General features: G+C 45.4%; 1 protein-coding gene across 4 annotated transcripts in view; it reads left to right on the top strand.

The window, feature by feature from the left end:
• The window catches only part of SEMA6A (semaphorin 6A), a 127,163-nt gene that overhangs the window by 50,393 nt on the left and 59,245 nt on the right, over positions 1-17,525 (top strand). For all 4 annotated transcript variants that reach the window (XM_082725079.1, XM_082725077.1, XM_082725078.1 and 1 more), the window contains exons 2-3: positions 14,703-14,840; positions 17,004-17,121. In XM_082725079.1, the coding sequence (XP_082581205.1) occupies positions 14,741-14,840; positions 17,004-17,121 (218 nt within the window). In that variant the 5' untranslated portion in view covers positions 14,703-14,740. The remainder of the gene's footprint in view (positions 1-14,702; positions 14,841-17,003; positions 17,122-17,525) is intronic.

The following is a 17,525-nucleotide window of genomic DNA, read 5'->3' as shown; positions in this document are numbered from 1 at the left end:
TTCAAAGTGGTGGAAGGTGAGGGGCACAGGTCGGTAAGGCAGGAATGAGACGCCAGGCAGGGCAGCAGGAGCCAAGTCTGAAAGGGTGGAATGGAACACGATGCAGTCCGGGAGATCAGGTGGTGCTTTCTGCACCCAGGACTGGCGGTTTCAATTCTGGCTTAAATGTAGTTAGAAGCCACTGGAGAGTTTATACAGGGGAGGGTGCGACTTGAGTTTTCAAAAGACCATCCTAGGTTAGCACGTGGAGAGGCAGAAGGATATGGTGTGTCTCAGTTGTAAAATCTCTACCCGGTGTTATCTCTCAGTCCTCTGAACCTGTAGTATTTTGAGCTTCTGCTGCTGTCTGCTCTGTTACAGCTGTTCACGCTTCCTACAGTGGTGGGAGCTCCGAAAGGGCAGAACCCACTATGGGGCCCAAGACCTCACTATCCCCATGTCCCAGCTTTGTTGGCACATTGGAGACTCCACCATGTGTGGGGCAGATGGACAGATGAAGGGGAACCACTAACCAAAGCAGATGCTTATTCAACTTGAACACCGACAATTACGTCCTCTCCCAGGCCAACACCCCGGCTCATACTTCCCCATGTCTCACGTTCTCACTGCTCACTCCCCAAACATTAAAGAAGTAATCCATGATGCACAAAAGCAACATTCCTTCAGAATGAAAGCACATGCGAAAAATGGAAAAATTACTATTGGTGATTCTCAACCTCCATGTCTACCTTTCATGAGGGAGGAGAGGCACCCGTATAGCCTTGATTTTCAGACGGGGACACAGCGTCCGAGCCTAGGTCATCACGGCCACATGCCACACAGTACATTGCCCCCTCCTCAATAAGATTCTGGAGGAGACAGCCTTCTTTTCCTGGCTCAGTGCTGCCGGCAAGGGCTGATTCAATAGAAATGTGGGGAAGCCCATGTGCCTACCCTTGCAGAACACTTCTGAATGACTCTTCCCTTTTTCGCTCTTCGGAGAGCTGAAGACTGTTAACTCAACAGGCAGAACATCGCTATTTGAGTAGAAAATTATTCTGCCTCAGTCTTTTACTTAATCAAAGTGAACCTGGGGAATCTCCCTTTCAGAAAGAAGTTCATGCGTTATTCCCTCTCCGTGTGCTCCACAGCTGTGCTCTCCCCGTCTCACAGCTCCGACCCAGGGATCCTTCCCAGGGAGGAAGCCTGCAGGACCCAGCCAGACCTCTACACTGTCCGGTAACCAGAGCTCTCAGGGCCATTTCTGCATTTCCTGTGCCTCCACTGCCTCCCCCAGGAATGCGCTGCATGTGTGTACTGGGACCCCCATGCTGTCCCAGGGTGACCAGCCGCCTGGGCTTGTCTGCTGGGCTGGGCAGGGGTCTCGCCCTTCCTTCCATCCAGATTTATCGCCTCTCTCTTGTCTGACCCTCAGCCCTTAGGTTGGGCTTTTACCTGTCATGCTTGGGCTTCCTGGATAATTTCACTTTTCTCCAGATTCTGGTCTCTCACACAGATAGTAATTATACTGATTGTCTGCTGTGCTATTAATTAAGGGAATTGTGACTTATTTATTTATTCATTCATTCATTCTTAGATTTAGGGGTTAATTGCTGATAACAATGTGCTGTTTTCCCTCCAGATAATTTGGACTGCCGTGATTAACCTTGTGTCCAGGCTATCTGCTATTCGCCATTTGCCTTTATTTTTACCTCAGAGCTAGAATTGATCACCATTGAGCCTGATGCCCAGGGCCCCTGTTGTGAGAGGCAATGGAGGCAGGCAGTTTGTGGAGGGGATCATTTGTGCAGAGGCCCTCAGAGAAGAGAAGCGAGTATGTCTTCGTCCCTTCCCTTCCCCCCACCTGTTGCCCGAGATAAAAGCTCTCCTCCCAAAATATTCTTCAAATTCAAATGCTTCATTCTACTAACTGATCCTTCAATGGACCAGTATTACCTATGAAAACAAAGCTGCAGGTATTTGAAAACTAAAGGCCAGTACAAAAAAAGCAAATACTGCCAGTTGACAGTTCCCTCTGATTACGGGGAAAAAAGCCACAAGCAGGGTCACTTCATGGGGAAAGACAAAGACTCCAGATTCCAGGCATCCAGGCACTGTGAATGCTCCTTTGGAGAAACTACCACTAACTGCATAGAAATGGCCATGAAGTCTACCCACTGAACGCTAGGCAAGAGGGGAAGGCTGTCAGGTGGGAGGAGGAAGGTAGCACACGGGGGTGTGGCATTGGGGGGGGGCGCTGCCTGGGGAGGCAATCCCTTCTGCTGGTGGCGGATGCCGCTACTCACCCACCCGCATCTGAGACCCTCTCTACCAAGATCCCCTCCGCTCCGTGAGCTGTGGTCATTCTGTAAAAGCCTGTTCTTGTCAGCCCTTAGTACGGACAGAAACCCGTCACCAGGAGCACAGAGCAGAGGAAAAGGAAACAAGATGATTCAGTCAGCAATTCCTAATCTCTGAATTATTCTTTCAAGTATCATATGATACACTTTAAAAAAAAGGCGGGGGGGGGGATCAGATTACATTGTTTTCACTGTGAGACTCAATGCAGTACATCTGGTCTGGGATAATTAGAGAGCTCCTGGGTTTAGCAAAGCCAGGGCTGGGAATTAGGCTCTAAAGTATCTCCTTTGCTCTTGTCTTTTATCCTGATTTTAATCTCCTCGGGGACCAAGGAATACAGTTCCACATTCTCCTTCTCAAAGCTTTGCAACAGATGTGCTTCAGCATTTTTAATTTTTCAGATTTTAGAAAAGTGGCGTGGGACATATACCCCAGTGAGGGCAGCATCCAGTAACCAAATTGTTCATATTTTTGGCAATGGAGCATTATGTACAATAGCCAAGATGTGGAAGCAGCCCAAGAGTCCATCCATAGATGAATAGATAAAGAAGAGGTAGCATATGACTATAATGGAGTACTACTCGGCCATCAAAAAGAATGAAACCTTGCCATTTGCAACAACAGGGATGGACCTAGAGGATATTAATGCTAAGAGAAAGAAGTCAGACAGAGAAAGGCAAATCCCATATGATTTCACCCATATGTGGAATTTAAGAAACAAAACAAACAAGAAACTACTCTTAAAAACAGGGACCTGGTAGTTGCCAGAAGGGAGGAGAGTGGAAGATGGATGAAATGGAGGCAAGAGGTACACACCTTTAGTTACAAATTAAGTAAATCACAGAGCTGAAGTGTGGGGCACAGGGAACATAGTCAAGTTGCAGTAATGCTGTTTGGTGACAGATGGTGACTACACACCTGTGGTGAGCACTGAGTAATGTCTAGAATTGTAGGATCATGTCCCACACCCAAAACGAATGTAGTAACACTGTATGTCAACTACATTTCCATTAAAAAAAATTTTTTTTTTTTTGCAGTAAAATATATAAATACTCATCCCAAGAGGAATCAATAAAGTCTATAGATGGTCTCATGCCAATTTAGGTCAAATTTTGTCACCACATAAATAGGAAAGAATGTTTGGTTTTCAGGGTTTGCTCCCTGGGTTTGGTTTGGTCTGGTTTTTGTAACTGCAAATGAGGGGCTGTGTGCCTCTATTTCAAAAACCAACTCGCTTCATCCAGATCTAGAGAAACAGAAAAGCAAATCTTGTTTTTCTTTACACTTAAGAAAAAGTGAGGCATTTTTCAAAACAACCACTGCTGTGAAAATAGTTCATCCATATGCTTACCGCCTTCCTCTCAATGAACAGGGCTTTAAATCTCAAAGTTTCTGTGCAGTGAACTTGAAGTCACCTATGTAAGGAATCAAGTCATTAAGTGGCAGAGACATTTAAACAAACCCGTAATTTCCTGGAACTTACTCTTACTGGCCTTAAGGAAGCATATTTTCAGGATGTTTGGAAATCGTTATTAATTTTCAGGGTAGGATTTCACATTACAAATAAACGAACACTATAGGGAGTATTAGCACCAGATTGGACTTGATCTAAAAAGAAGGAACTAGTGAACAGTGCTTTCTCTACCCCAGTTCAAAGGGATACCTGCTCGAAGTCAATCAAGCCAGCCGAATAAAGAACAGGAAGAAAGCCAATAAAGGTATCATTCATTCAATTTCAGGAAAATTCAGCAGTTATCTACCAATGGCACTAGTAAATTTAAATCATTTTAAATGCATGGGTTTGCGGTTTTCATCCGATTCACCAGGATATAAAGATGACCAGTTTTTCCTCTTAATAAACGAAATGAATTTCCTAAAGAATGTAAGAAAATAATGGAAAGCCAAGAGCTAATGCTTCCATCTCGTTTCTGTCCTGGGTGCGTCTCATCTAGACGGAGACACAGATAATCCACTGTGCATGTAGATGTTTCAGGGATGATAAGAATCAGTTGGCAATATCATGCCTGGTTATGGAGCAGATCCTGAAACGATATTATGTTTCTCTATATACAATTAGAAGCTTGTCGTCAAACATAAACTCTATTTTTGGCCTTCACGTTCCTGGAAGAGCATCAGAGCTCACTGAGAGAGACAAGGGACACAGTGAAAGACAGCATGCAGCCAACACCAGAGAACCTGATCCATAAGGTTTAGTGCAAGAAGGTGTTTTTCACTGCCTGATCTTGAGGCTGTCTTAACCGGGAGCCGGGGGTGGGGCGGGGGGAGGCCATAAAACGTGTAGGGCTCAAAGTGTCCATCATGTGTGACTGATGATATTGTTACTTTGGGCTGTTATTCTGAGCTCAAAGGAGGAGAGAGACTTTGCAGGTAGTTTTCATTTCTCTCGGAGCCATGTTGGAAGTTGACTTCCACTCCAACAAGAGCAAGAACAGAGCCCAGCAGCCCAACTCAGCCAGAGGCAATCCCAGGCCAGTAAGGAGCGGAAAGGTGAGGGCTGCAGCTGGGAGAGTCTGTTTTCCATTAACTGCGCTGAGAGCAAGCAGAGGAGAAGTGACTGGGGAGAGTCACCCCATCAAAGGTTGGCAACTGCTGCCTTTTAGTTGAAAGCAACTCAGGATTTTGACAAAGTTTCGTGGAAAGCCCCTTATCTCGAGTTTGCTCTCTATAGAGTCACTCTCCAAGTAGCTTTCTAAAGGCACTTTCCTTCAATGTAAGCCTGTTATGTTTTTGCCCTGTTTCATTTTTAATGAAATTAGCGATGTACAGAAAACCAGGGAGAGTAATGAGGAAAAAACTCCCATAATCAGCACCTTGGGTGAACAAACACCAATATTCTGAGCTCCTGCTGCAGAGCTTCCCCGCCCCTGTCCTTCTTCATCCCAGGTCATATTCTTAGAAGGAAAGAGTAACGTGATACACTCTTTATTCTCACCTATAATTCTTTAAACTGAACTTCGGGAGAAGTGCAAAAATCCACCCACTACTTTAGACAAATACTTGAAATTCCTTAGGCAAAGAGGGAAATGGTCCGGTTCCAGTGTCTGAAAATCCGATCGGCATGGAGTTGCTCATGGTAACACACTGTTCTCTAGACCTAGTCCGCCTAAAATCTCTCAGCTCCCACCGGCGCCTCCTCTACCCTCCCCAGTCCACACTAACCCCCCACCCCGCAACGTGCCGAGCCTCTCTCCATCTGGAGGCCCTAGGGTGATCACCCCAGCCACTTGCCTTTACAACACCTCCTCGCTCTAGACAGTATTCTTCCCATCAGGACTCTTTTTTCTTTCTTTCTGAAACCTTACGGGTATTTGTTTATGTATTCTATCTTGGGACAACAGGCAGGAGCTGCAGGGTCCATCTACTAAAGAGAACATCCTGGGGCAGGGGGGGCGAGGAGACCTTTTCTCCCATCGCCGCCTGCCTCAGCAGCGAGCACAGAGCCTGGCTCCCAACAGAAGGCAGGGAACTGGGCAGTGGCAGGAGTGAACACCAGGCAGCAAGCCCAGGAGAAATGAATGAGTCTTGGCTGCCTTTCTGAAGGCAGTGTAACGCAGGGACAGAGCTCTGTGAGGGAGTCAGGAGTCCACTGCTGTTCGGCTTTGCCACTTTTGAGCTGTGCCACGCTTGGCAAGTGACCTCCCTTCTCAGGCCTCAGTTTCCTTAGCAGTAAAACAAAGGGGGCGCGTGTTTCTGCCTCTGGAGCAGATGTTTGAGTTCAGCCATATTATAAAAGCTGGAAAGATGGAGGTGCCCAGAAGCTGGTGGGAGACGTGGCTACATTGTGGCCGGGACTGCTGTAGCCTTCTGAGCTCCAGACAGTGGGGCCAAGGTCATGACTTCACGCGAGGAGCGCCAGTGAGATAGGGGACTGTATCCGAAATGTCCAAGCGAAGCCCACCGGATGTGCCGGCTGAGGGGTGCATGTGTTGGGAGGAGGGGAAACACAAGGAAAGCCGCTGTAACACAGAACCTCCTGAAAGAGAAGACTTGCCTCTTCCCCTTTAAAGATGAAATAGCTTTACAGCCTGATTTTTCCAACAAAACTGTTTTTCCTAATAGGACTTCTGAATCCACAGCTGTTTTCCTGCTCCTTTGCAACTGGTTTTGGCCCTAAAATGGGATATTACACACAGTGGCTGTTCATGATTAGATGCCACTGAGTGCCCATGCCATTCTCCAATGGGCATGTGGCATTTCCCCTGAAATGGGGGTTTCTAGGCTTCTGTTGATGGCTGAGAAGAGGAGGAAACCAGGTCTTTATTACAAGGTTAGGGCCATTTTTCTCATTTGCATGACCCTTAGATCTCAAGGCAAATATCACCCAAGAGGTGGATGTGGCCCTTGAAGCCTGGATAGAGCAGAGGTTTCCACCAGCATCACCAGGCCCAAGTCTTTCCTCATCGCCCCCGGGAAGTGTTCTTTGGTGGCCCGGTTATGCATCCTGAGGACAGCAGCAGCGTCCCAGTGTCCGCAGGCCTTGAAACAGGGCTGTGCAGGCCCAGGAAGGGCCACCTGCTGCCTCAGCACTCTTCAATTCCTGAACCGGTCCTCTGGTGCAAGAATGATCAGCAGCTGGGTCCCCTTGAGACAAGTGTCCAGCAAGCTGGGCTTTCTGCACCAACCCCTGCTCTCCCTCCTGTCTCTGGGCAGAGAGCTTCCTTCCGCTGACTTGAGGGGTGTCCGGATCTGTTTATCTTATCAGCTGCTGAAGCGGGCTTGTTTCTACCCTTCCCAACAGACTCTGTTCTCTAGGATGTACTGACTTTAAAACATTGATGCTGAGGCGGCGGCCGGCAGGCAAGTGGCTCCACTTAACACAGTGTTGTCATGAGCCAATCCACTTCTCCTAATGCTGTGGCTCAGAAGCATTTGCGTCTTCTTACGTGAAGCCTGCAATCACAGGGCTGTAGAGTGGAATGAGCCTTTGCATGCCTACACGTGTGGAAGCAACTGCGTACTCCTCTGATAGATTTTTATTCCTGAAGCCGTTAGGAACGTCAAACCACTCTGTTCACGGGAGCAGTGATGCATCAACATATATTCAACTACTATCTTAAGCACAGTCGCTATTTATGTCAGCAGCTCTCTCTTTTCCAACCTTCCTTCTGTTTCCCTTTCTTTGATGTCCTGGAAGGACACTGACTTTGGCGTCACACAGACCTGGGCTTGTATCTGCACCTTCCCTTCTTACTGATGGTGTTGTAAATATTGACTGTGGCACCTGGGCACATCCCTTAACCTCCCGGAGCCTCAGTTTCCTTGTGTGCCTAAGGCCTTAAGACCATAAGGCCTGTCTCCCTGGGTTGCCCCAGTGTTTAAATAAGACAGTATGCATATGGACCCTGTATACAGAGAGTGCATGATAAAGCTCCATGCCCACCCCATCCCTCGCCCATCTTCCACACTGCTATTTTCCTTTGACGGTCAGGATTCACATTTTACAATCACACAATGAGAGTTACGCCATTCTGAGATGGGCTCTCCGCCTCTCCCAGATGGTCCCCCACCCAGAGACAGGAAGCTTCGTGACTTGGAAGGGGAAGGGTGGAGTGAGGGCAGGAGGAAAAGAGGAGGAGGAAGAAGAGGGGGCTTCCTCTCCCACTGAAGAAAGACAACACCAGCTGCTAATCTGGGGTCCACCTGAGAATTTCTTAAGGAATTCCAAGAAAAGCTACTAGCCATTTTTAAGTATCTCAACAGAAGAATGCACATTTATTGAGGGGTACAACTTTTCAGAGCATTATTAGCTCACATCCAAGCTTGAGATACTGTTTTGAGCACCCTAAAGCTGAGGAATCTGGCTCAGAGACCTTCAGCTGGTAAGTGGGATTCAAAACTCTCTGCTCTTTATGTTACCTACATTGTGAGCAATAGTCTGGTTTCATTGAGGAGCTTTTACACCAATGTCAACTCAGATTTTTAAAGACAGAGCCTGGGTGGCTCAGTCGGTTAAGCATCTGCCTTCAGCTCAGGTCATGATCTCGGAGTCCTGGGATCAAGCCCATCATCGGGCTCCTTGCTCAGTGGGAGGCCTGCTTTCTCCCTCTCCCACTCCCCTTGCTTGTGTTCCCTCTCTTGCTGTCTGTCAAATAAATAAATAAAATCTTTAAAAAAGAAAGAAAGTGACATTACAAAGACACAAACTATGAGGTCAGAGAGCTGGAACACAGTAACCAAGGTACGGAAGTGAGCTGAGTATCCTCTGATAGAAGAACGGACGAGGAAGAAGAAGTGGTGTGTGTGTGTGTGTGTGTGTGCGCGCGCGCATGTAGGTGTGCACACATATATGCACAGTGGAATACTACTCAGCCATAAAATATAATGAAAGCTTACCATTTGCTACATGGGTGGATCTAGAGGGTATTCTGCTAAGTGAAGGAAGACGGAGAAAGATAAATAACACATTTCACTTCTATGTGGAATCTTAAAAACAAAATAAATGAACAGAACAAAACAGAAACAGACTCATAGGCCCAGGAAACAAAACTGTGGGTTACCAGAGGGGGGATGCCTGAGGGGGACAAGTGAAACAGAAAAAGAGGATTAAGAGGTTTGCAAGTTCAGTTATAAAACAAGTCAGTCATGGGATGTAAGGTCCACCGTAGGGAGCAGAGCCAAATAGCATTGCAACAACTTCATATGGTGACAGATGGTAACCACTCTGATTATGGGGACCATTTTGTAATGTATAGAAACATTGAATCACTATGATGTAGACCTAAAACTAATAGGGTATTATATGTCAGTTACACATCAATTTTTTTAAAAAAGAAAAAAAAATAGTTTTAAAGCTAGAGCAATAAAAATGGAAACGTCATCCTTACTGTAAAACCCAACTATCAGAATATAACTAAGTGGTAACAACTGCAGTCTCTCTGGCCAGATCGGAACTCCTTATGGGACTTGAACCTTGTCCTGATGTTGAAACTAAGTGTCACAGGCCGGGATTTCTCAGCTCTAGCTCAAGGAACTTGAAACAGGAGTGCCCAGGTTCAAAGTCCTTCCATGTCCTGTGCTCCCTAATCACCACATACTCACTCTGTTGTCACCAGGGCAGAATCACTCAGAATCATATAACCCCAGAGCCTGGACTCCAGAGCCCATAACATTTCATATGCTTTCATTTTACTGAGGAAACAGAGCCAGCAAGGCTACGTGACTTGCCTAGGGTCACCCTGTTAGTGTGCCCTTCCTTCTTTTAATGACAGTGTGAATTACTGATTAGCTGTAAAACTTCTATGATGTCAGCAGAAAATGGGCTTTTTAAAAGAATTACTGAAATGCAGTAGTAAATGATTTACCTCATAAGAAAAAAGAAAACCCACCACTACCATCATCCTCTTCATTCCTAGAACAAATATATAGAGTTATTATCAAGAGTACTTTGCATTAGCAAGTCTCCAGATAAATTATTTTTCTCACTGTTCGCACTTATTATTATTATTACTTATTATTAAAATGTTCATGGGGGGGTGCCTGGGTGGCTCAGTGGGTTAAAGCATCTGCATTTGGCTCAGGTCATGATCCCAGGGTCCTGGGATCGAGCCCCGCACTGGGCTCTCTGCTCCGCGAGGAGCCTGCTTCCTCCTCTCTCTCTATCAGCTTCTTTGCCTACTTGTGATCTCTCTCTGTCAAATAAATAAATAAAATCTTAAAAAAAAAAAAAAAGTTCATCGGATGCCAACACTCGGGAAGAAAGTACACCAAGTTGTATCTACCCAGCCAAGTCCAGGTACAAAGGCAAGCACCCCTGCTGCTGGGGCACATGTCCTCCATGTGTGGAGCACCCCTGTGGGTCTTCAAAACAAGCAGCATCCATTCACGTTTGTGTGCAGACACTGGGTCCCCCAAGGCTCACATACTAAGACTGATGTGAGCTATTCTGCTTGTTTTTCCCTTGTCTGCCATGCTGATGTGCTTTTCCTGAGGGGCATGAAGGCTGCCCTCAGAGTCTTCAAGGGTCAGACAGATGAGGTGACAATGAAAAATGGCGGGAATGTTTCCAAGTGGAGAGGGCTAGCATGCTCTCCTTGGGGCAGCCACCACTCGGCTCCAGAGCATTGGCCATGTGAAATGTTGGCCAGTGAAGGCAGATGGCTGCTTTTTCTTTTTTTAAGAAGCCAGAAACCCAGAGTTCTATGTTAAATCTCCAATCCCCCCCCCCCCCGAAATGCTGGCAACTAATTTTGCTTTTTTTCTGCTCTGTGAGCCAAACTTTGGCCAAGTCCTACCAGTCTGTGAGCCCGAGCAGAATTTTCCAGGGCAGGAGTTGGGGGAATGGCTGGGCAGAAGACTGGGGTTAAGCGTGAGTGGTACTCTGGCTGTAAAGGCTTGTCGTGGCTCCCCAGTCCTTATGGCACCAGATTAATCAGAAGGAAGACGTGGTCATTTGTGACCTCAGTGACATCCCCTTTACTTCATGCTTTGCTGACACAGTCACCTGCTGCTGTATGACAGGGGTGTGCAGGAAGGAGGTGGATGGAAGCTCCAACTACTGAAAATACTTGAGTATTTCAAAACACAATTATCACCACAAATGCAGCCACAGGATTTTCAGACAGACTTCCTTTCAGCCCCTTTTGTTCAGCCCTCAATCTGGAATACTGGAAGCTGGGTTCCTGGCCAATCAGCATTCTGCACAGACTATTCAGCTCAAGGCAACCAATAACTCCAACACTACTTGTACGCCGTGGATCTGTTAAGTCAATTTGGTCTTAAAAATTGTAGGGGAATAATTACAGTAGAAGAGAATTTTTATCTGGGCTGAGAGCGTGTAGTTAAGTCAACACAATTCTTGCCCATGTGACTCAGAGTAAAGTCATGTAATTAATTTTAGAAGAATCCAAACAAATCTAATAAATTCACCCGGCAGATGCCTATTAAAATTAAAAATGCTCTTAAGGTTTTCCACAAATACTGCAGGTTGGAGAAGAGGAGGGTTATACCTTTAAAGTAGTGGTGGATTCTACAAAGGCCCTTTCTCTTCAGGCTCAGAAGAGTGGAAAGTTGAGACGATGAGATGGGAAATCAGGCAGGAGAAGCTGACTTTTGAAGTAAATGTTTTTGTTTAGAATGCTCGTATTGGGACACCTGGGTGGCTCAGTGGGTTAAGCCTCTGCCTTCGGATCAGGTCACGCATGATTCTAGGGTCCTGGGATCGAGCCCCACATCAGGTTCTCTGCTCAGCAGGGAACCTGCTTCCCTTCCTCTCTCTCTGTCTGCCTCTTTGCCTACTTGTGATCTCTGTCAAATAAATAAATAAAATCTTAAAAAAAAAAATGTTCATGTTGACAGCCTCCCCACTATCTCATTGTCTGGGTATCTGCTGAAGTCTAAGTCTAATGGAGCCCAGAGAAGCACAGTCAACAGAGAGGGAAACCAGCAAATGGCTGTAGATGCCCAGAAACACACGGTCTGTGGGTACAACTGCTCCAAGTCTCAAAAATTCCTTAAACAACCTCTTTACCTGCAAGAGCCCAGCTAGCTCCAGAGTCTGAAATTCAGAGGCAAGTGCCTGTTTGTGTTTTGTTCTCCTAAGCTCAAGGCCTGTCTACATCGCGCAGTCTTAGTGGGAAGACCCAGCCCTCATTCCGTGGAATGGGAAATGACAATGTGATTGAATGGGGATCTCTCCATGAAATAATCGTTTCAACAAGAAAATATATTGTCTACGTATTTACAAGGGTTGAGCCCAAAGTTGTGTAGGAAGGGAGTAATACATCACAACCCTGGCCGAAGACAACTGTAAAGTGTTCGTGTGGATGGCCCGCAGTCTTGCCAGAACGCTTCCTCCCCTATGATGTACATGTTAACAATCTGATGATATGATGATAGAAAGACACATAAAACAGCTATTTTTCCTGGCATGGAGCCCTACTGTAAACCTGGAGATACTTAAATACCCCATCGCAGCCTCAGTCCTGGCTAAGTGTAAGGATTAAAGGGTGTGCAGAACAGGTTTCTTCTGCGAGCATCGCCCTGCCGGCCAGCTTCTGGGGGTGGAGCACGGTGCATCTGCCCCATGCTGTCTTAACGTGGGAACCATGAAACTTGGGAGATGCAATAAAATAGCAGGGCTCAGCCTCATTGGCTTGTAGGGCACGTGTACAAAGACAAATGCCAACTGGGGAAGGCCAAAGACTCCAGTGTCGTGTCGAGACAAATTAATCTTTGAAAGTACACATGTATTTCCCAAGATTGAGAACCAGCGTTCTGAGTCTGTTATTCTTCCTTCGCCCGCTGCAAATGACCTGAGGTATCTGCTTCTGTATTAGGCTACAATACCACTCTGGAGCCCTTGGTAAATGTTGCCACTTCTGCTGGCCTGCTATAGTTTCTCATCTAACATCTAACAGCTGACTGGGATCTGGTTTATGTCTTGCTTACTCCCGTCACTGATTTCTCCTCTTTAGTGTTCTACTGAACAGAAGCCAGGAGAAACAAACAAGGGGACCTCAAGGCTTCTTCCCTTTGGGTTCAGAGTTTCTGCAATAGGAAGAACCAGCAAATCAATGAATGAACAGATGATCGCTTTTAACCTATCTATAAATACATGCTTATGTCTCTGGGTAATGGATTGCCCTGGTGAGCAAGTCATCATTTAAAGCTTAATTTTAATCTCCACACCAGAGATGGAGATACGGAACGGCTTGGGCTTTTCTCTCACACTCTCTCCCTCTTTTTCAAGATAAATCAAATTAATTAATGTGTACTTTCCAACTGAAGAAATGATTAAGACCCAGCTGTGTCTGTGAAACTGTAAGTTGCGATGCTACACTTGGGACTTGTTACTGCTTTTTTTGGCATGAAGAAGAGAGACACAGGTATCTAACATTAAGTGTTCTCAAAAGTGTAAGTTGGCAGTCAGTTCGCCAAATTAATCTTCAAAGACCCCTCACTTACTAAGTTTGACCTTCCTACACACGAATCTTAAGCGATCGATGGACTACTGTAAGATAGCTTTGTTCAACAAAGATCATCTTTGGCAGGCTACTTCAAAGGCTTTACCAGTCTGGAAAGATGAAAAGGTATCCCCATTTTACATGATTTCCCCTATAGATTAAGACTTATTTGAAATATGTCTGAGAATTATGCAATATTTACTGAATTATGTGCCTTCTTTCCCCATAATCAGCAGCCCCAGTGGGACTGCTTTTATTTCTAAGATTTAGGAGAATTTTCTACACAAATACAGCATTTACAGCAGTCAGAAGAGTATATCTGGCATTTTTATTCACTACTGTTCCAGTGCAAGGCAGTATTTGAAACTAAAATATATAGAGAGAAAATTTTTTAACCAATACCATTTCAGGGGATGCCTGGGTGGATCAGTTGGTTAAGTGTCTGACTTCAGCTCAGGTCATGATTACCAAGTCCTGGGATCAAGCCCCAGGTCAGGCTCCCTGCTTAGCAGAGTCTCTGCTTCTTGCTCTGCCCCTCCCAACTCCTGTGCTCACTCTCTCAAATAAATAAAAAAAGTCTTAAAAAAAAAAAAATACCATTTCAGGATGTGGTTTCAGATTCTCCCTATAGTATTCTTCAGAGTCTAAAAGGATACATTTCTTTCTTTTTAAACAAACATCGTGTGGTTTTATTTATGTCTAAGGTCATTCTAGAATTACTATGGAATTATGGAATTATTTCAACGAAGGGGTGAAGCAGGTAACAGAAATTAACAAACAGGGTTCATTATGGTGTATGTGTGTGTGTGTGCACACACGCGAGCACACACACATGTAATCAAGTCTGCCTGTGTGTTGTGGGTGGGGTGTGGTGCCTGAAGGGAATATTCACATTTAGGTCAAGAGGTCAGATCTTCTGATTTTTATCAGAAACCTCCTCCACCCCCCCCCCCCACCAAATATTGGCAGCCACTTCAAATTTTTTTAAAGAACCAGAGCTGGACAAAGAAAACACATCTGGGGGGTGGCAGGCTGCCTTAAACCTGCTGAGAAGAAAAGTATTTACATTAAAAAGAAAAAAATGCTTTCCATACTATTGGAATGTGTTTTCGTGACCGTGAATAGGAACCTTTGACAGCCTTAAAATGGCTTTGGACAGAGGAACTAACAAGGTTCTGGGTCCTGTGTTCCAGGAGCAGCTTTGTGAAAGGGCTCTGATGCACCAGGAAGGAGGATGCCGTGGTAACAGATACAGGTTTCTAATATAAAACACAGGAATCCGTGAATTCACAATGAAAAGATATGAAACACAGACCCCTTTTCTCTTAAATTTATCTTCAAGGTCATTTCATTTTAGGGAGGTGAACACAGCTGACTTGCCAAAAAAAAAATATATATATATATATATATTTAATAATATCCTTCTTTGCTCTCTGGCAGGGTGAAGTAGAGAAATAAAGTCTCTCCGCTGAACTACTATGAGGTCAGAAGCCTTGCTGCTATATTTCACACTGCTACACTTCGCTGGGGCTGGCTTCCCAGAAGATTCTGAGCCAATCAGTATTTCGCATGGCAACTGTAAGTACCCGCGATCATCACTGTCATTCACTCCTTCTGTGGGCATTTTAGGTTGCATCACCCAGCAAAACATCCACCTTTTCTAAAACTTAAAAAAACAGGAGACTTGCTAATAGACAACAGCAGGGCCTCATCAAATTGGGGAGACAGGTGTTCTATAACTCAGTTAAATACTGTCGGGGCGACCCCTGTGTGAACATGTGTGTAAGGATCTGAAACGTTCCTCAAGTCCCTCTGATGAAGTGTCCGGCCACGACAAGGAGGCCATCCTCGATCGTGCCCGGAAACCAGCAGTGGGAGAGTATCACTACCATGTGGGTATCGCCCGGAGCATGCCTTCTCACGTGTGGTTAATATGTGGACACTGTTACAAGATGAGAACAAGAAAGAACACTATTTTCTTCTTTTAGATTTAGAGGTAAAAACTTTGCAGGACTTTGGATTTACAGAGGACCTATTTTAACTATTTGTAACTGTCTTTTGGTCTCTGCTTCACTGTGAAGGGCAGAGAGTCATGTAATTAAGAGTTCAGATGATTATCCAAGGGGAAAAGTCCTACCTGCACGTGGGATCCAATAGCCCATGTACTACTTCTTTCCCTTCCCTCCAAAAGACAAAATGTTTTATTGTAGTAAAGGTGAAAGGGAGCCCTTTTACCCAAATATCCATTTTCCCCGTAGCCATCCCAAAACAAACACTGAACAGACCCTAAGGAAAGTATTTAGCTACAGGGGATATGAAGAACCATCATATGTGGCTTTCGGCTGGACAGTCCCTGAAAAGGGAAAGAATTTCATGAAAGTGAGCTGGCAGGACTTGGCACAGAAGACAATGAGTGCACAAAAGTCAGGGCGTGCTTAAGGACCAAACTGTGGAGTTCAAAATGACTAAAGAGGCAGTCCACCTGACTCAAGGTACCAAACCTTCATACACATTTATTAATCCCCATTTGGGATAGGTATTCGATCTCTGGTGCCCCTGTAAAGAAGAGTCCCCAGCCCAAATATGCTCTTGAAAATGGAAATGTCAGTGGACACTCAAATCCTTGACAGAAGAGGGACACAAACTATCTTAGCAAGCTCCTTGATGAATGGGTAAATGAAACTTCCGAGGGTGCAGGGGAACGCACGAGATAATCCCATACCAAGCCTGACTCTGAGTCAAATATACCAAGGCTCTCTAATACCCACTGTGAGTAATGCTCGGAGACTCGGGGATTTCAGTGCTGGGGTCTGAGCATGAATCTGTGAATGGGTTTCAAGCCATTATTTACAACCCACCCCCAAAAACATTTTTAAATATGACTCATCCTTCTTTCCTTCTGAGTTTCTCTGGAGGATTGCCAGTGCTCTGGAGAGTGTAGGTTTAAAGGCAGAGAGATTTTTGAAATGTAGGTATTTCTAAAGGTCAGATATTATTACAAATTGCCCGCTCTCAGCTCAAGAGAACAGGAGGAAAGCAGAAATATGTTCACTGACGGATCTCCAAGTCAGGGAAAATTCCAGATCACCCGACTGGCTACACTCCGTTTGACCCTGTCCTGTCAAAGCCCCCGCTTCTGTGAGATTAGCCAATTGCTTAACTCAAGAGTGAACTTCCCACAGTTCCTAGAATGCCAACCAATGTAGCAGGGCTGCCTTCAATAGTAGATTATTCCAACTGGACGCCTGTGGAGACTGTATTTTTCTTCTGGCTCCTGGATGAGGGTTCTCGCCTCCAGACCACATTGCCTTTGTGGTGATTGATGGGAAAGCTGCTTTGAAATAGTTTTGTCCGGAGACAAGATCTTTGGCAGGCTGCCCCTTAGGCTTAGCACTCTAAAGAAGATGAAAAGAAAACTGGAAGAAAAGAGCACCTTCATGTAAAGGGTTCACTTGCAAGTTTAACCCCCCAAAAGAGGGACAAGTCAGAAGTTGTGACACCGAGAAACAGAAGTCCGGGCTGATTATCATCTAGAAATGAAACTGTAACTTGATCGTCCTCACAGAGCACCCATCTATCACAGGCTTTCCTAGAATAACAAGACTCCTTGGATAGAGAAAGGGGTGGCATGGACTGACTTAAATATGGTTTTGTTTTGGGGCCAGGGCCCTCCCCTGCCTGCCCTGTCAATCCCTGGCTTGATTTCCTCTTCCTCTCTTGCCCCATCTCTTCTTTTCACAGATACAAAACAGTATCCGGTGTTTGTGGGCCACAAGCCAGGACGGAACACCACACAGAGGCACCGACTGGACATCCAGATGATTATGACCATGAACAGAACCCTCTACGTTGCTGCTAGGTGAGTGGCCTTTCCCTCATGTCTGCCTGAAGAGCGTGTGGAGGGCTCAGATCTGAACGTTCCTGTGATGCACCATTTTAAAGACCATGACATTCCCAAACAATGCGCTGCTGAGCTTAAAAAGGCTACTTTTGTTGGTCAATCATGCTTTTAAGATTTTCTGTGTCTGTTTAACTACAGGTGGATTTAGATGGAAGTGTTTGCATACGCTGGAGCGTAGACTTAAATAATCCACTGTTTGTCTTGAAAATATATGCAAATAGCTAATCGTGCAACCAGGAGAGCACTTCCATCCTTGATACTTGTTAAATTAATCCGAATGTGTAAACATCTATTATCCAGTGTGTGTGTAAGTGTAATAGTCACTTTGTAGTGAGTATGCAGTATATATCATTACTGCAATA

Source organism: Mustela nivalis (assembly GCF_964662115.1).
Source record: "Mustela nivalis genome assembly, chromosome: 3".
In the NCBI taxonomy this organism is placed as follows: Eukaryota; Metazoa; Chordata; class Mammalia; order Carnivora; family Mustelidae; genus Mustela; species Mustela nivalis.
Note: the sequence above shows the minus strand (reverse complement) of the source record. Positions and strands in the feature narration are given on the sequence as shown.